Here is a 26,509-nt window from a genome sequence, read left to right on the forward strand (position 1 = left end):
CTCCGTTTTATCTGTGACGTATCACTTTCCTTGCAGTACTTCCTGCCAGGATTAGCGGCTCCCGCGAAGTGGCCGGCTGAGGTGGCCACTGAGCTGCGCATGCGCCATGTGCCCCTGTGGCGTAGGACCTCGTCTCGTCGCGACTCACCGCGAGGTGGGGCCTGTTGCTGAGGGGTTTCGGCTGTCAGAGTAGACATGGGGGCCGGCCGCACGGGGGCTGTGCTTGCTGCCCTGGGAGTGCTTAGTGTCTGTGCGGCCAGCGGCTCAAGGCCCGTGGCGGAGGGGGAGACCGGCGGGGAGGGGGAGTGGGCGGAGCCGTGGGACGGCGCAGTTTTCCGGCCTCTCTCCGCGCTGGGGGCAGTGGGGGTGGCGCGCGGTCCAGGGACCCCGCGGCCGGGGAGGGGGGAGGCGGTGGACCTGCCGGTGCTGCTATGGTGGAGCCCAGGGCTGTTCCCTCACTTCCCGGGCGACTCGGAGCGCATCGAGTGCGCGCGCGGCGCGTGCGTGGCCTCCCGGGACCGACGGCTGCGGGGAGACTCGCGGACGCGCGCACTGCTCTTCTACGGCACCGACTTCCGCGCGTCCGAAGCGCCGCTGCCGCGCTTGGCGCACCAGAGCTGGGCGCTCCTGCACGAGGAGTCGCCCCTCAACAACTTCTTGCTGAGCCACAGTCCGGGCATCCGCCTCTTCAATCTTACCGCCACCTTCAGCCGTCACTCGGACTACCCGCTGCCGCTGCAGTGGCTGCCCGGGACCGCCTATCTGCGCCGCGCGGCGCCTCCGCTCCCGGAACGCGCGGACTGGCGCCGCCGGGGCTACGCGCCGCTGCTCTATCTGCAGTCCCACTGCGACGTGCCTGCGGACCGGGACCGCTACGTGCGCGAGCTCATGCGCTACATCCCGGTGGGTGAGGGGGGGCGGGAAGGGGAGGGTGGCGCGCCGGGCTGAGGCCGCGACCCCTGGTGTCCAGGCCGACGTGCCATATCTTTTTTTTTTTTTTAACATTTTTATTGGAGTATAGTTGCTTTACAATGGTGTGTTAGTTTCTGCTTTATAACAAAGTGAATCAGTTATACATATACGTATATCCCCGTATATCTCTTAAGTCTCCCTCCCTCCCACCCTCCCTATCCCACCCCTCTAGCTGGTCACAAATCACCAAGCTGATCTCCCTGTGCTATGCGACTGCTTCCCACTAGCTATCTATTTTACATTTGGTAGTGTATATATGTCCATATATACGCTACCCATACCCTCTTGACGGCGTGCTGTACCCCACTCAGGTGGACTCATATGGGAAATGCCTGAAGAATCGGGAGCTGCCCACGCTGCGGCTACAGGACACAGCCACAGCCACCACTGAGGATCCAGAACTCTTGGCCTTCTTGTCCCGCTATAAGTTTCATTTGGCCCTCGAAAATGCCATCTGTGACGACTACATGACGGAAAAACTGTGGCGCCCCATGCACCTCGGTGCTGTGCCTGTGTACCGCGGCTCTCCCTCTGTGAGGGACTGGGTGCCCAACAATCACTCCATCATCCTCATTGACGACTTTGAGTCGCCGCAGAAGCTGGCAGAGTTTATTGACTTTCTGGACAAAAATGATGAGGAATATATGAAATACCTGGCATACAAGCAACCTGGGGGCATCACCAACCAGTTCCTTCTGGATAGTCTGAAGCAGCGGGAGTGGGGAGTGAATGATCCTTTACTGCCTAACTACCTTAACGGCTTCGAGTGTTTCGTCTGTGACCACGAACTGGCTCGGCTGGATGCCGAGAAGGCCCATGCAGCCTCTCCTGGGGACATCCCTGTCCCTGAGCCTCATATTGCCCAGCCCTCACACATGGACTGCCCAGTGCCCACACCTGGCTTTGGCAGTGTGGAAGAGATTCCTGAGAATGACAGGTAAGGGTAGCTGGGGTCCCCTGTGGCTGTCAAATCAAATGATTTACTGACTTGCTTCCTGCAGGCAATAAATTAGCACTAGGTGCTGAGGGGATGTTGTATAAGGAAATTATGACATGGGATCACTCTGCCTTTAAGGTATCAAGAGTCTAGTTGTGGGGATAAGACAAACTGCGAAAGCTCAGTAAAAGGTGAGATATCATTCAGGGCAACAACATACAAAAATCAGCTTTTGTAAACAATGTTTGCAGTAGTTCAAAAAAAGCTTCAACTAGAGCAGAGGGCCCGTTCAGGGAAGCAATGGGGGAGAGACAAAGCTGGGCCAGGTTGTACATATTCTGAATACTAGGCTCTGGAGCTGGACTGTCCTGAAAATCAACTCAGCTATTTATGGAGCACCTGCAGCATGGTGGGGCTGGGGATGAGAGATACAGAAGAGAGTATTCTGAGGGAGGTTTGTCTGCAACAATCAGGGTTTATACCTGTTAACCTGGTGTAACTATTAACAGCACCTCCTTTCATTCTTAAAATTACCCTGATTTGGATGATAAATTATGTTTGTCCTAGACAGAGTAGAAGGGATGCTTTCAAAGGATGATTAACAATGGTAGGCAGTGTGGATTGGAAGGGAAGTGAGGGGGCTACTGCAGTAGGTGGCAGAAGGTGGTGACATTGGGAAACAAGGTCAGCATGGGAGGTGGGGTGGGAAGATGTTGAAGCCACTTGCAGCAAACCACACCTGTTGGGGGAGGGGTGATAAAAGATTATTAGCCGTGAGAAAGAGAGGCTGCTAGAATGTCCTGCAGAGATCACCTTGGACAGTGGATGGCAGCAGAGGGCTGGCACAGTTTGTTCCTGGGAGTGGAGGTAATTTGTATCCAGTAATTTACATCAAGTAATTTGTATCTAGTTTGTGCTGAACATAATATTATGATTTATCAGAGGAAAAGTGTAACACATTAAAAAAAGAGAAACATTCAGGTTCTGTCTCATCAAGACACTGGATACTATTGCACTTTCATTTTGATTATTGAAATAGGTGTAACATAAAAGGTAACCATCTAAATATGCCCCCTTGCTTTTCTTAGGGAGATTACTGTGTCCATAGTTTGGCCCCTGTCCTGCCTGCCTCTTAATTCCCTCCACATTTAGGGACCAAGAGCAGGCAAGTCAGGAAATTTAACTCATTGGGGGAGGGGGGGTGTTGTGTGATAAATTTGTGTTTGTGGCTTACTGCCTGTCACTTGGACTAGTACTGGGTTTACTTCACATTTCCTTCCCTCAAAGCGGATCCTTCGTCCTAGCCATAAACCACTGTATCTGCTTAAGATTTCTTTGGCCATTCAGAGAAAGGTAGGACTCACAGCTGTGCTGAGGTTCCGTAATCCAACTCCCATTTTGATGTTTCAGCTGGAAGGAGATGTGGCTGCAAGATTACTGGCAAGGCCTGGACCAGGGGGAAGCTCTCACTGCCATGATCCACAACAATGAGACACTGCAGAGGAAATTTTGGGATTACCTAACCGAGATCTTCATGAAAAGGAACCAAAATCTCTAATTACTCTTGCAAGAGTCCTTAACTTGATAGAGCTAAGGAGATGGAAGTCCTTATTCTACCGTGGGACATGAAGGGTATCTGCTACGCAAGTTCTTAATGAGCACTGTCTTACCATGAGTTCAAAGAATAAGTTATATCTACTGATATTTTATTCTAAAGATGTGTAGCCAGGGTCTCAGCCTATGGTAATAGGGCCTCTCCTCAAGGAGAGAAGGGGGCATCCAGTTCTTGGTTTAGTGGGAACCAGAAGCCTGAAACACCCATTTGATTAAAGGTGCTGATCAACAAAAATTTTAAAGAACTGCTTATTTCTCTAGCCATATCATCCTCTCAGTCATGATTGGGACAACACGTTAGTACTTGGCTGTGAATGAGGTAAGATGGGCCAGGTTTAGCATCTTTAGAAAACTACTGTGCTATTCCTCAAACCATTCATTATTCGGTACCTTTCCCAGTCTCCTTTCCTCATCTCTTGCTTTATAAACTGTTATGTTGGTGAAGCAAAACTCCTGGTGGGTTGTATTCTGGCTCTCTGGAGTTGTATTTTTTATATCATTTACTTTGCTTTTCATGTCAACCTTTTCATTTTGAATGGCTTTTTCTTTCCTGGTTTTCCACAATTTCTGATGGAGACGGAGTAGCCTTGCCACCATTCCCACATTCATTTTCCCCAGCATTAAACTGCCTGTAGATTTGACAGCTTTTCTTACTGCTGGTTTGCTTCTTATCTAGGGCATATCTGAAATTCCTTCTCCACTCATGAGTAGAAAGATTCAGTGGCTAATAAATGTCATGCCAATTTAATGAATTGTCCTGCTCTATTTTAGATTAGAGATGGAGACTCAGGCTGGAAATGACAGCAGAAAAAGCTATGATTTTGAAATGTTGAAATAGGCCAATGTGAATCTAAGTGCAGATTTTTATAAGTCCTTGATCTCTTCTGTCTGCCTAATGAACTCTTCTATTATTTTTATATGCTACAAAAGTCCATTTCCCCCCAAAACTCATGAAAATTATGGCAGAAAAAAACAGCCCAGCAATATAGCTCTAGTAATTCTTTCATATTCTGTGGCACTTTTCACTTTAAGTGGGATAAATATTCCAACTTCATTCGCTCTATTACTGTTACAACGCACAACTTTATAGTACTTACTGAGACTACATTTTGATGGAGCCCACCCACCTAAGCTCAAGGGCATGAGAAGCGAAGCAAGACATTTAAGCCATCACAAGTGGCTGGCTAAATAAAAAGTTGTTAGTCAGATTTAAGGAGGTAGCCAGACCCTTCTATTGCTGTGGTTTAAACATACAGCTTAATGGACAGGGAGACCATTTGCTTTTTCTGGGGCAGTGGAACAAGAAAGAATACCTTGGATCTTAGAACTACCCTGGTTGTAATATTGTATTAATGAGTTATCACTAGAGAAGTTCCATAGCTTATCAATATGTCTGGTTTAATTAGTGTGTGTGTATGTATGTATATATGCACACATTAATTTACAAACATATATATATATATAGTTGTAAAGACTGAAGAGGAAGATGATGCTTATGACTTCAGTACAGACTATGTATAATAGAATCTTGTCCTTCTATAAGGTTTTGTTGGGTTTTAATTTTTTTTTTACATCTTTATTGGAGTATAATTGTTTTACAATGGTGTGTTAGTTTCTGCTCCATAACAAAGTGAATCAGCCATACATATACACGTTCCCATATCTCTTCCCTCTTGTGTCTCCCTCCCTCCCACCCTCCCTATCCCACCCCTCCAGGCGGTCACACACCACCGAGCTGATCTCCCTGTGCGATGTGGCTGCTTCCCACTAGCTAGCTATCTACCTTACGTTTGGTAGTGTATATATGTCCATGCCTCTCTCTCCCTTTGTCACAGCTTACCCTTCCCCCTCCCCATATCCTCAAGTCCATTCTCTAGTAGGTCTGTGTCTTTATTCCTGTCTTATCCCTAGGTTCTTCATGACATTTTTTTCTTAAATTCCATATATATGTGTTCGCATATGGTATTTGTCTTTCTCTTTCTGACTTACTTCACTCTGTATGACAGACTCTAGGTCTATCCACCTCATAACAAATAGCTCAATTTCGTTTCTTTTTATGGCCGAGTAATATTCCATTGTATATATGTGCCACATCTTCTTTATCCATCCATCCGACGATGATGGACACTTAGGTTGTTTCCATCTCCGGGCTGTTGTAAATAGAGCTGCAATGAACATTTTGGTACATGACTCTTTTTGAATTATGGTTTTCTCAGGGTATGTGCCCAGTAGTGAGATTGCTGGGTCATATGGTAGTTCTATTTGTAGTTTTTTAAGGAACCTCCATACTGTTCTCCATAGTGGCTGTACCAATTCACATTCCCACCAGCAGTGCAAGAGTGTTCCCTTTTCTCCACACCCTCTCCAGCATTTATTGTTTCTAGATTTTTTGATGATGGCCATCCTGACTGGTGCGAGATGATATCTCATTGTAGTTTTGATTTGCATTTCTCTAATGATTAATGATGTTGAGCGTTTTTAATATTTTGAGCAGACTGCTAAACTGTTCTGTGTGATATACCAGCTTTTTAAATAATTAATTAATTTATTTGTCTTTATTTTATTTTATTTTTTTTGCGGTATGCGGGCCTCTCACTGTTGTGGCCTCTCCCTTTGCGGAGCACAGGCTCCAGACGCGCAGGCTCAGCGGCCATGGCTCACAGGCCCAGCTGCTCCGCGGCACGTGGGATCTTCCCGGACCGGGGCACGAACCCGTGTCGCCTGCATTGGCAGGCGGACTCTCAACCACTGCGCCACCAGGGAAGCCCATATTTGTTTTTATTTTTGGCTGTGTTGTTTCTTCGTTGCTGTGCGCAGGCTTTCTCCAGTTGCAGCGAGCGGGGGCTACTCTTTGTTGTGACGAGCGGGCTTCTCATTGTGGTGGCTTCTTATTGGGGTGGCTTCTCTTGTTGCAGAGCATGGGCTCGGCTTCAGTAGTTGTAGTTGTGGCACGGGGGCTCTAGAGCGCAGGCTCAGTAGTTGTGGCGCACGGGCTTAGCTGCTCCGCGGCATGTGGGATCTTCCCAGGGCCAGGGATCGAACCTGTGTGCCCTGCATTGGCAGGCAGATTCTTAACCACTGTGCCACCAGAGAAGCCCACCAGCTTGTTTTTAAATTTAGGAAATCTAGCTCTTTAGAGCTAGATCAAAGCTAACATCAAGTGTTTATTTAAAAAAATAATGGCACCTGCTTGGAATGGGGTGAAGATTTACAGAGAATTTACCATTTTTGGCTGACGTGAAACTATATAATATACTGCAAAATGGAAATTCTGCAACAGACCTCGCAATAAACATTTATATATATGGGGTGCTCATATATTGTTTATATATGAGATGCTTCAACAACTAGGGTCCTAAAGATGTGGCCAAGCAAAGCTATAATTTAGGCTGGGTTTCACTGCCAGGGTGGTTCTTTTTTCTTTTCCTTTTTTTTTTTGGCTGTGCCGCATGGCTTGTGGGACCTCAGTTCCCGGACCGGGGACTGAACCCGGGCCCTTGGCAGTGAAAGCACAGAGTCCCAACCACTGGGGAACTCCCCTTTTTTCATTTTATTTAATAAAAAATGCCCTTTATAACAGCATGGAAAGTTTTCTGTTTGGACTTTTGCAGAAAAGAATAAGAGAGAAAGACAGACCTTCGAAAATAATTATGTTAAAATTTGATATAGTAAGGACTCTTACAAAAGAAGCCAAATTCAGGACTCTGATTTCTAAGCTTGCAATCTATTTAAATGCAGATGCTAGTTTATATAGTGCAAAATACATTATTACCCAAGTGCAAAATAAGGTTAGGACTCAAATTTCATTATGTGCAATGAAAAGGGTAGGTGATGGTTATGCAAGGTGTAGAATCATCCCTACCTCTCCTGTCTAATTACAACAGTTCACACTGGCATTACCTTAGCACTTTTATGTACAAAGTAGGCCAGTTTTTTATGAATGATTGTGGCTGGAGACTCATGCCTGCTTTGTGGTCAGTGCTTCCCAGACTTTCTCCTTTATTCCTCTTACCATAAAAGTATTCAAAACCAGGTGCTACATTTCTACAAGGGAAAGCAGAACCAGGAATAGCCACATGGCTATCTAACTAAAGGCTTCACTTTCTCTGTGGAGAAAGCAAGCAATGTGAATTTTCTCTGGTTTGGGGCCCAGCCTGCTCTGTATACAGTAGCAGACTTGGGGTTATTGGTGGTAGAAGTTCTGATAGGAATTAGCTTTATTTGTGTTGCTGCAGTGGGGGTGGAGCATGGGGCTGATGCCTTTATTATTCCCGAGTTGCTTCTTCGATTATCACAGGTTTAATTTTGTATAATAAATGGCTTCTTTTTAAACATTGTCTTCTGCTTGGTTTTATTTCTGGGGTGAAGATGGTAAAGCTGGAGACTTGCAAAAATATTTCAAACATTTGTTCATTTAACAAGTATTTATTGGCACTACTCTAGGCCTTGGGGATACACCACTGAACAAGATAGACAAGGTCCCTTCTCTCATGATGCTTACATTTTAAATGGGTGTTGGGGGGTAAGGCTGTAAACAAACAATAAATGAACAAGATAATCCAGACTATGATAGGTACTCTGAAGAAAATAAAACAGGTTGATGGTGGTTTGGATGGAAGTCAGGGAAGTCCTCTCTGACATGAACTGGGACTCAACAGAAGAAAAAGAACCAGTCATGCAGAGATAAATGGGAAGATTCCAAACATCTGTGATAAGTGATTAGCACACACTAAATATTGCTTCTCCATAGTAGTCACCTTATGAACTACAAGCTTGTCCAAGTTATGCTTCCATTACCAGAGACACTTCTTGGAGCTCATGTGTAAATGCCTTGAGAATGAGTGGTTCATCTTTGGATTGAGTTTTGTAAACAGCTAAAAGTCACTTGGTGGGGAGGAGGGGGCGGGGGGAAAAAAGTAACTTAGAAGCAAGTCTGATTAAAGCTAGGCATCATAATTGAAGGGCCAAGTGTATAAATAGGAATGGTACTGCTAAGTACCTTCAGAGGATTGGCGAGAGGATTAACTAAAACGATGAATGCGAGAAAGTGCTTAAACCTCACCCAATCCAGTGAGATCACTACAAATGAACAAACGATATCTAAGCAGCAGCAGCTGTTAAGAGTAAATGAGCCTATTTTTCTTCGCGGCTTCGGAGTGGCTCTAAAGGTAATCAAAACCAACAGTTCTTAAAGGTTTATTAAAATAAAATCATTCCCAACGTAGCATCTTAAACTTATATTTTGATTCGCTCCCATCCTCTCTGCCCTTGCCTGTGTATCGCCCTCTAATCCAGACTTTACCACCAGAAACTAGAGTCCATTTATCAGGCCTCTTTCCTGAGTGTTCCCGGCCCAGTACTGCCCCAAGACTTCAGAGCCCGGAGCCTACAAGAGTCAGCGTAGATTCACAAAAGAGTCCCAAAGACTCTCCTCCTAACTTGCACACGGGTCTGCACCAGCCGTGATCCGACCCCGGCATCAAGGCGACCCCGCCAAGAAAAGAAAAAGGTGAATGCTGGGGCGGGAGCGGGGGGTGGGGGGTGGGGGGTGGGAGAGGTTGTCGCCGAGTCTCGTCGAGCTCGTAGGGGTCACGCAGGGTCACGCACGGCGCCGCAGAGCCTGCCGGGAGCTCGGTGAGCAATGGCGACGCCCAGCCTCCGGGGTCGGTTAGCAAGGTTTGGAAACCCGCGGAAGCCCATACTGAAGCCTAACAAGCCCCTCATCCTAGCTAACCGTGTCGGGGAACGGCGCCGGGAGAAGGGCGGTGAGCAGTCGGAGCCGTGGAGGCCCCAGAGCGGAAGTCGGAGGAGTGCAGAGGGCTGCTGGGTGGGAGGGCCGGAAGGTAAGGGTCTCCTTGTGACTGAGGGTCCCCGCGTTCTGCTTCTCCAGAGGCGACTTGTATCACGGAGATGTCAGTAATGATGGCTTGCTGGAAGCAGAATGAATTCCGCGACGAAGCGTGCAAAAAAGAGATCCAGGACTTCTTCGATTGTGCTTCGAGGGCTGAGGTGACAGGAGACTCCTGGGGTGCCCTTTTGGGAGGAGAATGGGGGGCATACAGTAATGATTCTTACTGTCTCTTGCTAGGAGATAAGAAAGTCCCTCTCATTCTAAAAGGGCGAGGAAGTTTTTGGAAGCTACCTGAGTCACGCCAAAGTGGGGAAGGTTACCGTTTTGAAGGCATTGTGATCTTGAGCGATTTGTTTCACTGGTTTTAGCTTTACTTGGTGCAAAATGAGGTTAATATTAGTATCCACCTTACAGAATTTTGTGAGTGTCAAGTGAAGAGATGAATGGGAAAACCACTTTGTAAAGTTTAAATTGCTGTTCAAATAGACATTATTGTCTGAAGTAGAACTAAAGATAGTAAAGGACAGGTTGTTTGGTTTCCAGCCTAGACTTAATTGCCAGCTGGCATGGTAGCTTCAGACCATACAGTCATTCTTGGGTCCCAAGTTCTTTTGATGAAAGGGGACTGGGAAGATGACACCGATCTCCAGGCTGGTTAATACCTTAGTGTGATTTGGGGTGTTGTGAGAACTATTAGCTTAGGTCAGGGCCAACTTTGGAGCTATCATTTTAATTTTTGTTCTGTGTTTTCAGGCAGCCCGAAAAGTGAGATCAATCCAGGAGGACCTGGGAGAGTTGGGGAGTTTACCCCCCAAGAAATTGAATAAGTTGTTAAATAGGTTTCCTAACAAACCTCATGTCAGCTGAAAATGGAGAAGCATTTTCAATGACTGGACTATAGCTTCTGAGAACTATGCAGAGGCATTTTAGAGATGTTTGCACTGCCATGCTGTCTTTGAAGAGTAGGAGGCAAAACACTTTCTTTTACCCTTTGGAATCATTATGTGGGTGGAAATTATGCTTTATGTTGAAATAAAATCCTCTGAAGAGAACTTGGCCTTTTGTTGTGGATTAGGTACTCCCACCATAGTTGAACCTTGTGTCCTCCCCTACACTCTGGAAGGTCTTTGCTCTCTAATTTGCACCAGGTGCAGGACAAAAACCTTTGTCTTGTCCTGCATTTGAAGTCCTGTATACCATTTAATGCCCTTGCCTTTGGATGCATTAAGGATGTTGGAGTCTGTCTATATGCAGAGTTTTTTGCCATCATCTGTAAGTATTTAGCGACTACCTATTTTGTGCATAACTCCTGCAGGGTGCTGCAGGAATAATCAGAAGTTCACAAACTGATGACCCAAAGGTACTGCAGATGAATTTTATTTGGCCCACACAGTTAAAATTTTGTTTTTAAATTAGCTGGCCACATTCAAAAATAGGAAAAATGTCATAAAAAGCCCACTTTTTAGCTTTTCTTAAAAAAATCAAAAGATCTGGCAACCGTAGTTTCTTATTCCCACATGGAAATAAAGATTAATCAAGTAGAGCTGATTATCGTTTGTCTCCATTCTCCAGGGATCTGGCCACAGGACTCTCCCAAATGATGAGACTGAGACTTAATTGGCAATTATCTTCTTTGTGTATCACCTGTTCACTTCTCTCATTAAGTTATCCGCCTAGCTGCTGAAAGCATTTACTTTTGTGACCTCCTGATATTAGAACAGTTGTATAGCATTTTATGTATACTCTGCCCTTCCAGGCATAACTGAGTTAACCTTTTCTATGTACTTTACAGCACATACATCCCTTTAAATGTACAAAGGGATCATTGGGGGTTTTAAAGCTCCAGTGGGATAATTATTAAGATAAAGAAGGGGCCGTGCCTCCTTGACCCCCCCACAGTTACCTCTTTCTATAGTCCACATACCCCATTGGTGGAGCACTGGGCAGTTGCCTGGTTCTGCAAGCTGTTAGGAAGCTCAGTGCTTAGGCATTTTGTACTAGCCTTGGAAGTTCTTAACCGACAGTCAATAGACTCCCAGTAAGAGGTCTGTGAATATGGATGAGAAAAAAATTTTATCTTTAACCACAACTTAAATTGAGCATTTCAATTAGGGCGGTGGGAAACAAACCACAGTATTACTAGCAATACCTATGTGAAATCACAGTATCTCAATATTTAAATTCATCACTTCAATATTATGGTAGTTATTACACTTGATGCTGGATCTTATTTAAAGTATAAATAAAGAAGTACTATGTTACAAATTTGTTTTATTAATATTTTGATAATTGTATTTCAACATAAAAGGTTTCCTTTGTAATTCTTTTGTTTACTTATAAACAATCTGAGAAGGGGGTCTAGGGGCTTCACCAGGCTGTTAAACGGCCCATGGCACAGAAAAAGGCTAGGAACCCCTGGACTCAAAGGCCCCACTGACAAACAGTGCAACTATCTCCTGAAATCAAACGCCTTCTTTTCCTGTTGCTTCGCCAATTAAACCCCATTAAAAAGTCTTCTGGAATGCAGGCTTCTGAACTACAATTCCCAGAAGGTGATGCGGCCCCGGGGCCTATCCGGAGTTAGGACAATAACTCCACCCAATGGTTCCTGTGTTTGTCTCTTGACAGCCTACAACTCCCGACATGCGTGGCCGCTGCTTATTTCTTCGGGACATTATGGACGCCGGGTTATTGCTGGGATCTGTAGTCGTTTCGTATACTTTTGGGGGTTGGCTTCCTCTTACGGTATCTGGGGGTGGGCTCGAGAAAAAAAAGCAGGAAATGTAGCAATTAAACAGGTTCCTTATATCCGCGCGTACCGGCTCGGGTTCCTGGGCGCGCGAGGGCGGAAGTGGTGGTGGCCGGCGCGGCCGGAAGTTCAGATCAGCTGATGGGGGAGGCGGCGCCGCAGCCGCCAAGAGGCCCCGGCTTCCGAGCGCTTCGTCCGGGCCTTGAATCTCGGAGACTGGCCACGATCCCCGTTCACACCTCGCAGTTGGGCAAGGCCCCGTCCCGTGTCTCTCCCAGGCCTGAGATCCTCGCCCGGCACGGCCGCCCTGAGCGCCCCGGCCACCCCCAGCCCCGGCTCGCCCCTCAGGCCCCGGGCCTCCCCACAGCCCCCGGCCGGCGGCCCAGGCCCCGGATCCGCGGGGGGGGACCCGGCCCCGGGGGGTGCGGGCCCCATGGAGCTGATGTTCGCGGAGTGGGAGGACGGAGAGCGCTTCTCTTTCGAGGATTCGGACCGCTTTGAGGAGGATTCGCTCTGTTCTTTCATCTCCGAGGCCGAGAGCCTCTGCCAGAACTGGCGGGGATGGCGCAAACAGTCAGCGGGGCCCAATTCCCCCACTGGCGGCGGTGGCGGAGGTGGCAGTGGCGGTACCAGAATGCGAGGTGAGGGTGAGCTGGAAGGAGGGGAGCGGGCAGGCCCTGCTCCGGCCTTGCTCGAGAGCTGTCCCTGCTCGGGAGCTGTCCCAAGCTGTCCCTGCTCGGGAGCTGTTCAGGACTCGCTTTTCCGGTCTTCCTGGGGCTGCCTTCTCCACACCTGCCTGCCTGCCTGCCTGCCTGCCTGCCTGCGTGTGTGTGTGTGTGTGTGTGTGTGTGTGTTGGAGTGATGGCTGGGAAATTCTGGGTTGGATAGGATTAAAGACAGAAAGTAGATCTTCTGTGGTTCATTTGCCGTAAGAGATGGGGTAAAGGAGAAGAATTCCCTCTTTGACTTGGGAGTACTTACCGAGTTCAGCCTGAGGCAGGCCAGAAAATAGAAAAGAATGTGGGTAGGGGGTGGATTGTGAAGAAGTGACCACTTGAGGTGTGTCACCCCATCGCAAAGTGTATTGGGAGCTTCTTGATTCAAGGTGATGATCTCTGATCCCCGTTGCACCAAGAAGGGATTCCACCCAGAGCAAAGTGGAGGTGAACTGGCCTACGAGAGGGGTGTCACATAGGTTTAGATCAGAGACTTGGTTCCTGGCCATATTGAACATCTGTCAGAAGCCAAGCCTGGGACCACTGTACTAAAGCCTTAGATTTCCTTCATCTGGGGCCTGGGGAAGAGTGTGCGTACTTGACTCTCGAGTCTCGTGAAACACTCTTCTTGCTTTTCACTTGAGTTTCTTTCATCCTTGGGTCTTTCTGATGAGTGCTGTGAAGAATTTTGCTTTTGTTAAAGAGGATGGAGAAGAGAGTGATAACAGAAGCCCCGCAGACTCAGGACTCACCACATTCTTGCCTTCTTCAAGGCACAGTTTGAGCTTCATTGGAAGTGGACTTTTTTCACCAGTTGAGGGGTTTAATTTGTGATTCTACTCTGGACATTCTAAGGTCCTGTTTTCAAAAGGCCCCGGAGAGATTTCCAGCACCCCTTAGGGACAGAGGGAAATTTACATGTCACTGTTTAGGAGTGGTAATATTTACCTTCATTTGGAGAGATAGCATATGCCCTGTACACACACACATCATAGGTAGTTTCGCTATGGGTCTTCTATGGGCTCTTTGCTTCTTTCATATTTGCATGTGTGGGTAGGCTTAGAGCTCCCTCACTTTGAGGGAAGTAACTGAAGATGGTGGTGAAGATTTTCAACATATTGATATCTTTATGAACAGGTTAAAATCTAGGAAAGCATGGCATTCCCCCCTCCCCCGCCAACCCTACCCTTTTTCAGTTGCTCATTTATAAAATAAGAAGACTGACTTTTTATTTAGAAAGGTTCCTTTCAGCACCATTATTTTCTATGTGTCTTTTAATCTGACTAGCAATTTGGTGAGATATGCAGTCTGTTGCGTTTCACTGCTTTTTGATTAAAACAGTGTGGGAAACTTTGAATGGTAGCTCCATCTTACTCCAGGTGAGTCCAGGAGTGGCAGCCAGGTTCCCTTGGGGTAACCTCTCCACCCCCAACCCACACCCCAGGGCATCCACTGTGGGAAGCCAGGGCTCAGGTGTGCCAAAGAAAGTGCAGACTCTCTCTTGCTTCTGGAGGTCCCTCTCAACTCTTCTGGGCTCTGGCCTATCTTCCCTCCTTAGATGGAAGCATGGAGTCATTTAGAGGGATAGTAAAAAAAAAAAAGGGGGATAGTAAAAAAGAAAGGGACAGTAAAAAAAAAGCACTTAGAGAAGCGAATGCCAGGGGAGATATATACACAATGTAATGTGAATCTCAAGTGCTAGGTATATGGGAAATTAGATGCCAAGCCAGGTGAGACTCATTACTTGCTAGGATCCTGGGACACACCTGTTTGGCTAGGAGTTTCTGGGATATCCCTGGTACCTTCTAGCAGGCTGTAGGCTGGGGATTGCTTAGCTCCCCTTCCCCAGATGGAGTCTTAAGGGTTAGTGTATCCTCACAGGAGGGTCCCTTGGTTTTTCATCCAGATGTCCTCTTTCCTTCATAGTGAAGGCGGGGAGGGGGGAGGGCGCATCAAGATGTGGCATTGGCATCGGTGCCAAGTAATCATGGCCCTTTTTGTTTCCCCTCCTCTTTCCCCTTACCTCAACCTTTGTTTCCAAAGATGGACTGGTGATCCCACTGGTGGAGCTGTCAGCAAAACAGGTGGCGTTTCATATCCCATTTGAAGTGGTGGAGAAAGTTTACCCCCCGGTGCCTGAGCAGCTCCAACTCCGAATTGCTTTTTGGAGCTTCCCTGAGAATGAAGAGGATATTCGGTGAGGCTAAAGGACTGACGGTGGGGAGTGGGGTCCTGATGTTCCACACCGTGCGCTGGGCTTCCCACGGAACAAAGGGCACCGTACTTGGGGCTGCGGTAAGGAGGCAGCCGGGGCAGGGAGTACCTGGGATTTTCCCCAGCACGATATGACACTGGGGAGTGCCCGGGGCATGGTGGTCTCTGACAGGGTCTGTGGAAGGGTATTTGCTGCATTGTGGCTATGTCTTCTTCTTCACTCCCAGACTGTATTCCTGCCTGGCCAACGGCAGTGCAGATGAGTTCCAGCGAGGGGATCAGCTATTCCGCATGAGGGCTGTGAAGGACCCCCTGCAGATTGGTAAGGGCCCCTCACCAATTGGTACTTCCTGCTCCTCCCACCCCCTGTGTTAAGAATTAAGGAACTACTGCAAGAAGCTGGAGCAGGTTGTCTGAAGAACTGCAGGGCCAGGGTCAAGGGCAGAGACCTGTGTCTTGGTGGCTCTCCCTGACCATACCTGTGTTTCTCCCCAGGGTTCCACCTGAGTGCTACAGTGGTGCCACCTCAGATGGTCCCCCCCAAAGGGGCCTACAACGTGGCTGTGATGTTTGACCGCTGCCGGGTCACTTCCTGCAGCTGCACCTGTGGGGCTGGGGCCAAATGGTGCACCCACGTCGTGGCACTCTGTCTCTTCCGCATCCACAACGTGAGGCCCTCCCAATTTATCCTGGCCCTATTCTCCGCTCCACCCCCCCTTCTCTGCTGCATGCCTGGCCACAATGTGAGCCCCCTCTCCTCTCCTACTCTGCCTCTCTGTCCCCAGCTCCGATGTCAGCAAGCCTTTTCCCAGATTGTTTCATTTCTCTCGGTGTTCCCTTCAGGCTTCTGCAGTCTGCCTGCGGGCCCCAGTGTCAGAGTCCCTGTCTCGACTGCAGAGGGACCAGCTGCAGAAGTTTGCTCAGTACCTCATCAGTGAGCTCCCTCAGCAGGTGAGGGAGGTTGACACACCCTCTCTGACTAGTCCAGGGCTGCATATCAGCCTTCCTGTTAGGCCCAGGCCTCCTTGGGTCACTTCTGCCTTTGTGTCCCTTTCCCCCTCAGATCCTGCCCACAGCCCAGCGTCTCCTGGATGAACTCCTCTCCTCCCAGTCAACAGCCATCAATACAGTATGTGGAGCCCCGGGTGAGTGTGGTGAGAAAGAAGGGCAGCAGGAAGAAAGCAAGCTTGGGGGTGCAGAGCGCCACTTACTAAAGGCGAATCCAGGCTCCTACCTCTAGGTGACTGACTGCCTGTCACCCTCAGACCCCACAGCAGGGCCGTCTGCCTCCGATCAGAGTACTTGGTATTTGGATGAATCAACACTCACTGACAACATCAAGAAGACACTGCACAAGTTCTGTGGCCCCTCCCCTGTGGTGTTCAGGTAAACAGGATCTCTTCATGCCTGTGTCTGTGGTGGGAGGGGCGCATCCCTCGGGCCATGGCCAGTTTCTTTGTTTTAGTAATGCATACCTCTCCCACTCCCCCCCTCACTCGTACACTGCCTGGCGCACACGACATGTTACTAGTGAAATCAGTGGGTGATGATAATTTTATGTAGTCACAGAGTGGTCTGTCCTTAGGTAGAGCAGGAGTTATTTTGCTTCCTTTCAGCGATTGGGAAACTGAGGCAGAGGGCGATTAAGAATTTTTGTCTGGGTCATACTTTTTCCCCTGTACTCTGTATTTTGACCCCTTTTGTGTCAAAGTCCTGTTGCTCTTTCACCTGCTTTATTCAGCCCCATCTTAGGGTCATCATTTTCCACTCTGCGACTTTCACAGTGATGTGAACTCCATGTATCTGTCTTCCACGGAGCCTCCGGCTGCTGCTGAATGGGCATGTCTGCTGCGCCCACTGAGGGGCCGCGAGCCAGAGGGAGTCTGGAACTTGCTTAGCATCGTGCGGGAGATGTTCAAGCGGAGGGACAGCAATGCTGCCCCCTTGTTGGAAATCCTCACCGACCAGTGCCTCACCTACGAACAGGTAATCCCGCAGAGCTGGGGAGGCCCGTGCTGGCTCATCCTCTCCCTCCCTTAACCGCACTCCCCTCTTGCTGACAGGGACACTGCGTGGGGCTCCTCTGTCTTCCTCTAAGTTGTTAGGTTCATCTCAGAGTCCTCTTTGTTTCCAGATAACAGGCTGGTGGTACAGCGTGCGCACCTCAGCCTCACACAGCAGCGCCAGTGGGCACACAGGCCGCAGCAACGGGCAGTCAGAGGTGGCGGCCCACGCATGCGCCAGCATGTGTGACGAGATGGTCACACTGTGGAGGCTGGCTGTGCTGGACCCTGCGCTCAGCCCCCAGCGGTGAGTCTCCCCCGAGGCTCACCACCGCCGGGAGATGGGGCCAGCCCTGGACAGACCGAGCCCTCATCTCCTGTACATAGACACACGTACCATTTTTCTAGTCCTAGGGAAATGGGAGGTGCTGAGCATTAGGGTTTCCAGTGATTTATGAGTTCTTTTCCTGAGAGGCTTTCTTCCATCCCTCCTCTAAATAACCCACTTTCCCAAATCCCTGAGTATTCGAGTGATGTCTATGGGGCTGGCTCAAGAAGCACTTCCTGGGGTCCTTCCCTGTGCCCCGCTTCTGGGGAATACCATCTCCCCGTTTCCTCCTGTCCCTGCTCGGCGCAGTGTAGGCCCCACAAGCCCTCCTGGCCCCCACTTTGTTCCCACAGGCGCCGGGAGCTGTGTGTGCAGCTGCGCCAGTGGCAGCTGAAGGTGATTGAGAACGTGAAGCGGGGACAGCACAAGAAGACCCTGGAGCGGCTCTTCCCTGGCTTCCGGCCGGCAGTGGAGGCCTGCTACTTCAACTGGGAAGAGGCCTACCCCCTTCCCGGTGTCACCTACAGTGCCACTGACAGGAAGCTGGCCCTGTGCTGGGCCCGAGCCCTGCCCCCTCGGCCAGGTGCCTCCCGATCTGGGGGCCTGGAAGAATCCCGGGAGCGGCCCCGCCCTCTTCCTGCCGAGCCAGCTGTGCGGCCCAAGGAGCCTGGGGCCAAGCGCAAGGGATTGGGTGAGGGGGTCCTCTCATCGCAGCGGGGTCCCCGCCGCCTCTCGGCTGAGGGGGGAGATAAGGCTCTGCATAAGATGGGTCCAGGTGGGGGCAAAGCCAAAGCATTGGGGGGGGCTGGCAGTGGGGGCAAGGGCTCAGCAGGCAGCGGGAGCAAGCGACGGCTGAGCAGTGAAGACAGCTCCCTGGAGCCGGATCTGGCTGAGATGAGCCTGGATGATAGCAGCCTGGCCCTGGGTGCAGAGGCCAGCACCTTTGGTGGATTCCCGGAGAGCCCACCACCCTGCCCTCACCCTGGTGGCTCCCGAGGCCCTTCTACCTTCCTTCCTGAACCTCCAGATACTTATGAAGAAGATGGTGGCGTGTACTTCTCAGAAGGGCCTGAGCCTTCCACAGCTTCTGCTGGCCCCCCTGGCCTACTGCCCAGGGAGCTTTGTACCCGGGACGACCTCGCTTCCACAGATGAGAGTGGCAATGGGCTCCCTAAAACCAAAGAGGCAGCCCCTGCGGTTGGAGAGGAGGAGGATGACTACCAGGCGTATTATCTGAATGCCCAGGATGGCGCTGGGGGCGAGGAAGAGAAGGCTGAGGGCGGGGCTGGGGAGGAACACGACCTGTTTGCAGGACTGAAGCCACTGGAACAGGAGAGCCGCATGGAGGTGAGGGGGCTTGTAGGGGACTCTGAGGGTGCCTCTTAGCCATAGCTGGGAGAGGGACCGCCTGCCTCTGGTTGCGAGTGACAGGACTGTTGTGTGACTGTTAGAATCCTGCAGCAGGCTCCTAACTGGACTCGCTGCCTGCAGTCCATTCTCTTCTCTCCATGTTGATCTTCCTGGAATGTATAATTTTGTCACTCTGCTGCTTAAAACTCTTCAGTGGTTTCCCATTACCCTTAGGGTGAAGATGAAGGTCCTTGGCATGACCTATGAGGCTTCACTTGTTCTGAACTTTGTCTGCTTCTCCAGCCTCATCTAGCTACTATGTCAGTTATACTACACTCAGTTGAGCCGTTCCTGTAGCTTGCCATGCTCTCTCTTACATACATAGTTTTGTACGGATTGGCCTTTCTGTCTGGAATATTCTTCCCTCATCTTACCTGGTTAGCCCCTGTTTCTTCTTCAGGCCTCAGAGATCTTAGAGATCATGTCCTCTAGGAGGTCTTCCCTGAGACTGCCCCTCTGCCCCAAGTCCCATTGAGGTATCCTGCTCATCCGGCTCCCCTCTGGACCTTTCCCAGTAGTAGCCAGCTTCACACCTGTTTGTGTGTTTATGTGTCTGTTTCTCTAATGGGCTGTGAGTCTCTGTGGTATACCCAGGACTAGCATAGGGCCCAGTGTATAGCAAGTGCTCATGGGATATTTGCTGCATGAGTGAGTATGGTGTCCTGCAACATGTTTGGTGCCCATGTCCTCTTTCCAGATATTATTTGCCTGTGCTGAGGCCTTGCATGCGCACGGCTATAGCAGTGAGGCCTCCCGCCTCACCGTGGAGCTTGCCCAGGACTTGCTAGCCAACCCACCTGACCTCAAGGTAGAGCCGCCCCCTGCCAAGGTGAGAGAGAACGCCCCCTCCCTCTCCAGTTACCCATAACCCTCTCCCACGCCCCACCCCAGGCTAGAGTCTCCTCCCTCCACCAAGGCGAGTCAGACTCATCTGCCTGCCTCCTTGTGCTTCCCTCTTTAGGGCAAGAAGAACAAGGTTTCTACAAGCCGTCAGACCTGGGTGGCTACCAACACCCTGACCAAGGCGGCCTTCCTGTTAACAGTGCTAAGTGAGCGCCCAGAGCACCACAACCTGGCCTTCCGAGTGGGCATGTTTGCCTTGGAGCTACAGCGGCCCCCAGCTTCCACCAAGGCCTTGGAGGTCAGAAGTTCTATCTGAATCTTGCACTGCCATCTCCTCAGAGACTCACACCGTGATCTCCATTGGGGTGATTGAGGTCTTAGTTCCTCCCTATCCCCTCAGGTGAAGCTGGCATATCAGGAGTCTGAGGTGGCCACCCTGCTCAAGAAGATTCCTCTGGGTCCGAGTGAGATGAGTACTGTGCGCTGCCGGGCAGAGGAGCTTCGGGAGGGGACACTCTGTGATTATCGACCTGTTTTGCCTCTCATGTTGGCCAGTTTCATCTTTGATGTTCTCTGTACTCCAGGTATGATGCCTGACACTACAGAAAGTGGGGAACTGGGGCAGGGGTAGCTTTCTCTAAAGAGAAACCAAGAGCCCCAAGGCTCTGAATCGCCTGTAAGAAGCATCGGGCAGCTTCATGGAAGGATCTGGAATGATGAGTGTCTTGGGTTTCTTCCCTTTTCATTCTGTCCCATGGTACTTCTGTCTTCTTAACTTACCCCAAATTTTATCCAGTGGTTTCTCCCACGGGTTCCCGGCCCCCAAGTCGCAACTGGAACAACGAGATGCCTGGGGATGAGGAGCTGGGATTTGAAGCAGCAGTTGCTGCCTTGGGTGAGTCTGTCAGTGTCTTGAGCACATCTGTGAGCTAAGCCTGGCCCAGGCCTTGAAGTGCATGAGACATGAGCCCTCTTCTGAAGGGGCTCTATGGTAAGGGGAAAGCCAGCGTGACGTGTATGTGCCATGACACATAGTGCCTACGAGACTGAAGAATTGAGGGCAAAAACGTGGACTGTGAATGTTCGGTGTTATAAGGACAGCAAAACAGGACTCTAGGGAAAGGCCTTAGGAAGGGGATAGAGTATGGAATATGGGTTAAAAGATGAGTTAAGTTCTAGGTAGGGGGACAAAACACTGTGAGTAAAGACACAGGGGCAATCAAGTCTTCATGAGTGGGGAGCCCAACTTCCCTGAAGTGATGGATATGTTGGGGTGATAGAGAAGGCCAAATTATGAAGGTCTTAAAAAGCAGACCAGAGCTTAGGCCGGATGTATTAGGCAGTGGGCACCTTCCATAGCGAAGGTGGGTTGGACCAGGAGAACTCCTTACTTCACATGCTAGTGGCTGGGGAGCCCTGGCCTGTTTCCCCTTGGCTGTCTTTCAAGTTATGGCCTCTCACAAACCCCATGAGCGCCTCTTTCTCACAGGCATGAAGACAACAGTGAGTGAGGCGGAGCATCCCCTGCTATGTGAAGGCACACGTCGGGAGAAGGGTGACCTGGCCCTGGCACTAATGATCACTTACAAAGACGACCAGGCCAAACTCAAAAAGGTAAGGGATTGAGGTACTGGGATTTCGACAGGCAGAGAGAGCAAATTTTATCACCTTTCTCAGGGGTTTCTAGTATAATGGAAGGGCTATTCTACCTACAGGAGATACCGGGGGAATCTTGGGAACACCTCGTAAAGAACGTGAGAGACCAGTGGTTCTTATAGGAATGCTTGGGCTTGGGGTGGAAGAAGAGAAACTGGGGGCATAAAGTCGTTCATTCATTCATTTATTTCAATATATATTGAATATCAATATACTTAGTCCTGTGGTAAATGTTATAGGGGATACCAAGATATGTAAGCCAGCCCCTGTCTTCCAGCAGGTTCTCCTGTGGTTAGAACTGGGAAAGTCTTCCTGAGGAGGAAGTATTAAGCTGTTTCAAGGAGAAAGAAAAGTAATAGAAGTCAGGAGATAAAGGGCATCCAGTCACCGCTTCTCTGTCTTTCAGATCTTAGACAAACTCTTGGACCGAGAGAGCCAGACGCATAAACCACAGACACTGAGTTCGTTCTACTCATCTAGCCGCCCGGCCACAGCCAGCCAGAGGTCTCCTTCAAAGCATGGGGGCCCATCTGCTCCAGGGGCCCTGCAACCTCTGACCTCAGGCTCTGCAGGGCCTGCTCAGCCAGGGAGTGTGGCAGGGGCTGGGCCAGGCCCCACTGAGGGCTTCACAGAGAAGAATGTGCCTGGTGAGGTGGGGGCACTGGGCAGGGGGGATGTGTGGTATGGAGCTGTGTTGGGCCCCCCTTTCCCAGGCTCATCCCAATGTCCTGTCTTCCCTACGCAGAGAGTTCCCCACATTCCCCCTGTGAGGGTCTCCCATCTGAGGCAGCTTTGACCCCAAGACCAGAGGGAAAGGTCCCCAGCCGCTTGGCACTTGGCAGCCGTGGAGGCTACAATGGACGGGGCTGGGGCTCACCAGGGCGGCCTAAGAAGAAGCACACAGGTAACAACCCATGGGATGACATGGAGGGAAGGAGATTCCTGAAGGTTGGAGTCTGAATTCTGGAGCTTCTGACTTCTGAGACTGTCTTGTCTTGGGGGGGTTAGGCATGGCCAGCATTGACAGCAGTGCCCCTGAAACAACGTCGGATAGCTCCCCAACCTTAAGCCGGAGGCCACTTCGAGGGGGCTGGGCCCCTACCTCCTGGGGCCGAGGACAGGACAGTGACAGCATTAGCAGCTCTTCCTCAGACTCCCTTGGCTCCTCGTCCTCCAGTGGAAGTCGCCGGGCCAGTGCCAGTGGAGGGGCCCGGGCGAAGACAGTTGAAGTTGGCAGGTCAGTGGGAAAAAACATCCTTGTCTTCTGACCTGGCCCACCCCGAGAGCCACATCCCTAGTGTAATCCAACTGTTGTCTCCGTCAGCATCCTCACTTACCCTGGTCTTTTCCAACCTACCTGGACACGCACCTCAGAGAAACCCCAATCCCTGTCCCTACCCCATTGCCCCTTCAGGTACAAGGGCCGCCGTCCTGAGAGTCATGCCCCCCATGTACCCAATCAGCCGTCAGAGGCAGCTGCACACTTCTACTTCGAGCTGGCGAAGACGGTGCTGATCAAGGCAGGGGGCAACAGCAGCACTTCCATTTTCACACATCCATCTTCCTCAGGGGGCCACCAGGGTCCTCACCGTAACCTGCACCTTTGCGCCTTCGAGATTGGGCTTTATGCCCTTGGCCTGCACAACTTTGTTTCTCCCAACTGGCTCTCACGTACTTACTCTTCCCACGTTTCCTGGATTACAGGTAAATCCAGCATCTTGATTTGGGTATGGGAAGGGGATTAATCGATGATGATAAGTCATATCCTTGTGGAGTTACTGACCTGATAGGAGAGATGCCATTCCCATTCCCATTGCCCGTGCTAACCCCACTCTGCTTTTCTCTCCTTTTCCTGAAGGCCAGGCAATGGAGATTGGCAGCGCAGCCCTGACTATACTGGTAGAATGCTGGGATGGGCACCTGACACCCCCTGAGGTTGCATCCCTGGCTGACAGGGCATCACGGGCACGAGACTCCAATATGGTGAGGGCAGCGGCGGAACTAGCCCTAAGCTGCCTGCCTCATGCCCATGCGTTGAACCCCAATGAGATCCAGCGGGCCCTGGTGCAGTGCAAGGAGCAGGTATTTTTACAGGCAATTGCGGACCTGCTTTGGGGCATCTGGGCAGGGAGGTTGGGTCCAGCTCCTGATTCCCATATCCTGGAGTTCACAAACTATCCAGTTGGTCCTCTCATGGTGACACTTGACATAGTAATGTGCTTTCACATCTATTACATCCTTTACCTTACAACTCTGAGAACAGATTATTCGTATTTCATAGGTAAGGAGATGTGGCCTATAGTCTAGGGACCAAGATGATCACCGGGATGGAGTCCTTAGGGGAAGCCTCAGGGAGATGATGGGACTTGGCTGGGAGTAGCTAAATTAGTTTGGAACTGGGACTGGTCAACAAGTATTTGTTCATTGTGTGAAGCACTCACTGCTCTGACACTGACTCTGGGCACTGGCCCTGACCTTAGATGCCTCCCCAGGAACCAGCCAACTCTGAGGGAGACATTGGAATGTCATCTAGAACTGTCCCTGAGTAAAGCCCTTCCCCCTCAACCCTCTTTGCCCCTCCCTTCCAGGATAACCTGATGTTGGAGAAGGCCTGCATGGCAGTGGAAGAGGCGGCTAAGGGTGGGGGCGTATACCCCGAAGTGTTGTTTGAGGTTGCTCACCAGTGGTTCTGGCTATATGAGCAAACAGCAGGTGGCTCATCCACAGCCCGTGAAGGGGCTACAAGCTGTAGTGCCAGTGGGATCAGGGCAGCTGGGGAGGCTGGGCGGGGGCTGCCTGAGGGCAGGGGGGTCCCAGGGACTGAGCCGGTTACAGTGGCGGCGGCGGCAGCAGCAGTGACAGCAGCCACAGTGGTGCCAGTCATCTCGGTGGGGTCCACTTTATATCCGGGTCCAGGACTGGGGCATGGTCATTCCCCTGGCCTGCACCCCTACACTGCTCTACAGCCCCACCTGCCCTGCAGCCCTCAATACCTCACCCACCCAGCTCACCCCGCCCACCCCATGCCTCATATGCCCCGGCCTGCCGTCTTCCCTGTGCCCAGCTCTGCATACCCACAGGTGAGTATGCAGTGTTCTACTGGAGATTGGGCATGTGGGAGCACATTGGGAGTTCACGGGGGGTTGGAGTGGGGTACTCCGGGAGGATAACAGGGCTGTCCAAGAGTCCTGGTGAGGTGGCGGGAGTCGGGGGACCCAGCCCAACTAAGATAAGAAATGCAGGATACCCAGCTGTGGGATGAACGGGGAAGAGCTACATCCTAATATAATTTGGAATCTTCCTTTTTTTCTTCCCGCCTCGAGGGTGTGCATCCTGCATTCCTGGGGGCTCAGTACCCTTACTCGGTGACTCCCCCCTCACTTGCCGCCACTGCTGTGTCTTTCCCCGTCCCTTCCATGGCACCCATCACAGTACATCCCTACCACACAGAGCCAGGGCTCCCACTGCCCACCAGTGTGGCCTGTGAGTTGTGGGGACAGGGAACAGGTGAATGGAGGGGAGGCACGCCGGGCAGGGGAGGAGGGGAGGGAATCCTCTCTGTCCCTCTCTGGGCTCTGAGTTCCTCATGTGGCTTTCATCCCACCCTCAGTGAGCAGTGTCCATCCAGCTTCCACGTTTCCGGCCATCCAGGGTGCCTCACTGCCTGCCCTGCCCACACAGCCCAGCCCTCTGGTGAGCGGGGGTTTTCCACCACCTGAGGAGGAGACTCACAGTCAGCCTGTCAACCCGCACAGCCTACACCACCTGCACGCCGCCTACCGTGTCGGTGAGAGGAGGGCCCTTCCTGTGCCCCCACCTGCAGCCAGAGACTCTTCCATGACCCCTCCCCACCATACCTCTTAATTGGTTTACCGTGGGGTCAGGTACGAGGCTGAGGTAGAGGGTGGAGGACACACCCTCACCACGTGCCCACCCTTTTCTCCCAGGGATGCTGGCACTGGAGATGCTGGGTCGCCGGGCACACAATGATCACCCCAACAACTTCTCCCGCTCCCCCCCCTACACTGATGATGTCAAATGGTTGCTGGGGCTGGCAGCAAAGCTGGGTAACACCTCCCCTCCCCAGGACCATTGTCCGCCCTCACCTGCTCCCCCCACCTTCCCATCCCAGACCTCCTTCCTAGCTCTTGCTCAGAGTTGAGGCCTTGGTCGGGTATGTGTGCGTGCGCGAGGGGCGGGGGGCTACCTCAGCTCCTGGGGTGGAGGGAGGCTCTCTGCCAGGCCAGAGCTGAGAGATTAAAGTTGGGTCCCTAGGGCAGAGGTGGCCACCCCCGTCTCATGCCCCTCCCCCTGCCCCCCAGGAGTGAACTACGTGCACCAGTTCTGTGTGGGGGCAGCCAAGGGGGTGCTGAGCCCGTTTGTGCTGCAGGAGATCGTCATGGAGACGCTGCAGCGGCTGAGCCCCGCTCATGCCCACAACCACCTGCGTGCCCCGGCCTTCCACCAACTGGTGCAGCGCTGCCAGCAGGCATACATGCAGGTGATAACCCAGGAAGTATGGAGCAGGGTGGAACACCTCCTGGGCAGGCAGGGAACAGATCACCCAGCATGCCAGGGCGGAGGGGCCTGGTTCTGTGCTTAGTGGCTTATCCTCCCCACGTCTTCCAGTACATCCACCACCGCTTGATTCACCTGACCCCTGCCGACTACGACGACTTTGTGAACGCAATCCGCAGTGCTCGCAGCGCCTTCTGCCTGACACCCATGGGCATGATGCAGTTCAACGACATCCTGCAGAATCTCAAGCGCAGCAAACAGACCAAGGAGCTGTGGCAGCGGGTCTCACTCGAGATGACCACCTTCTCCCCCTGAGTCTGGCCCCCCTAGGGCCCTATACAGGGACACAGGCCTGTGGCTATGGGGACCCCTCACAAAGGGGGAACGAATCTTGGCTGGACAGATCATCCCCACTCAGTTCCCTGGTAGCCCAGACTGGCAGCTGTTCTTGGGGCCAAGATGTCTCAGACCCTAGAAGCCTAGGGTTGGGGGAGACAGCCCTGTCTGGGAGGGGGCGTTGGGTGGCCTCTGGTATTTATTTGGCATTTATAAATATATAAACTTCTTTTTTACTCTCGTCTGCCTGGGCCTTTCCCTTCTTTCCCTCCATGTGTGGATGAACCTTGAACTGGGGCAGAGGAAAATCTTGATACTTGCTTTTATTCTAGGTTTCTCCCACTCCAGTGAGGCAGACAAAA

At 51.1% G+C, this 26,509-nt stretch overlaps 3 protein-coding genes across 6 annotated transcripts; all 3 read left to right on the top strand.

Moving 5' to 3' along the window:
• The first annotated feature begins 134 nt into the window (after nt 1-134).
• FUT11 (fucosyltransferase 11) lies at nt 135-4,849 on the top strand. The gene is made up of 3 exons (XM_082673235.1): nt 135-903; nt 1,284-1,909; nt 3,320-4,849. The coding sequence occupies exons 1-3, from the start codon at nt 196-198 to the stop codon at nt 3,465-3,467; spliced, it is 1,482 nt and encodes a 493-aa protein (XP_082529361.1). The 5' UTR covers nt 135-195; the 3' UTR covers nt 3,468-4,849.
• Nucleotides 4,850-9,147: 4,298 nt separating this feature from the next.
• Nucleotides 9,148-10,381, top strand: CHCHD1 (coiled-coil-helix-coiled-coil-helix domain containing 1). Its single transcript, XM_082673536.1, has 3 exons — nt 9,148-9,288; nt 9,414-9,532; nt 10,128-10,381. Exons 1-3 carry the CDS (start codon nt 9,165-9,167, stop codon nt 10,239-10,241), a joined length of 357 nt encoding a protein of 118 aa, XP_082529662.1. The 5' UTR covers nt 9,148-9,164; the 3' UTR covers nt 10,242-10,381.
• A 2,057-nt stretch (nt 10,382-12,438) lies between these two features.
• Nucleotides 12,439-26,388, top strand: ZSWIM8 (zinc finger SWIM-type containing 8). Of its 4 annotated transcripts, none has more exons than XM_082673031.1 (26): nt 12,439-12,764; nt 14,883-15,036; nt 15,281-15,375; nt 15,549-15,721; nt 15,897-16,004; nt 16,117-16,198; nt 16,319-16,439; nt 16,838-17,039; nt 17,188-17,363; nt 17,738-18,731; nt 19,492-19,623; nt 19,756-19,935; nt 20,038-20,221; nt 20,434-20,532; nt 21,127-21,251; nt 21,700-21,940; nt 22,039-22,197; nt 22,302-22,530; nt 22,708-22,997; nt 23,152-23,375; nt 23,882-24,373; nt 24,617-24,800; nt 24,904-25,080; nt 25,241-25,360; nt 25,684-25,794; nt 25,923-26,388. In XM_082673031.1, the coding sequence occupies exons 1-26, from the start codon at nt 12,557-12,559 to the stop codon at nt 26,369-26,371; spliced, it is 5,709 nt and encodes a 1,902-aa protein (XP_082529157.1). In that variant the 5' UTR covers nt 12,439-12,556; the 3' UTR covers nt 26,372-26,388. The 4 variants fall into 4 exon arrangements, with proteins under 4 accessions (XP_082529157.1, XP_082529158.1, XP_082529159.1 ...); XM_082673032.1 differs by having other exon boundaries at nt 12,454-12,764; nt 24,617-24,776; XM_082673033.1 differs by having other exon boundaries at nt 12,454-12,764; nt 25,616-25,794; nt 25,923-26,275.
• Nucleotides 26,389-26,509: the final 121 nt, after the last annotated feature.

The sequence above is a fragment of the Grampus griseus genome (genome assembly GCF_964374135.1).
Source record: "Grampus griseus genome assembly, chromosome: 16".
Classification (NCBI taxonomy): domain Eukaryota; kingdom Metazoa; phylum Chordata; class Mammalia; order Artiodactyla; family Delphinidae; genus Grampus; species Grampus griseus.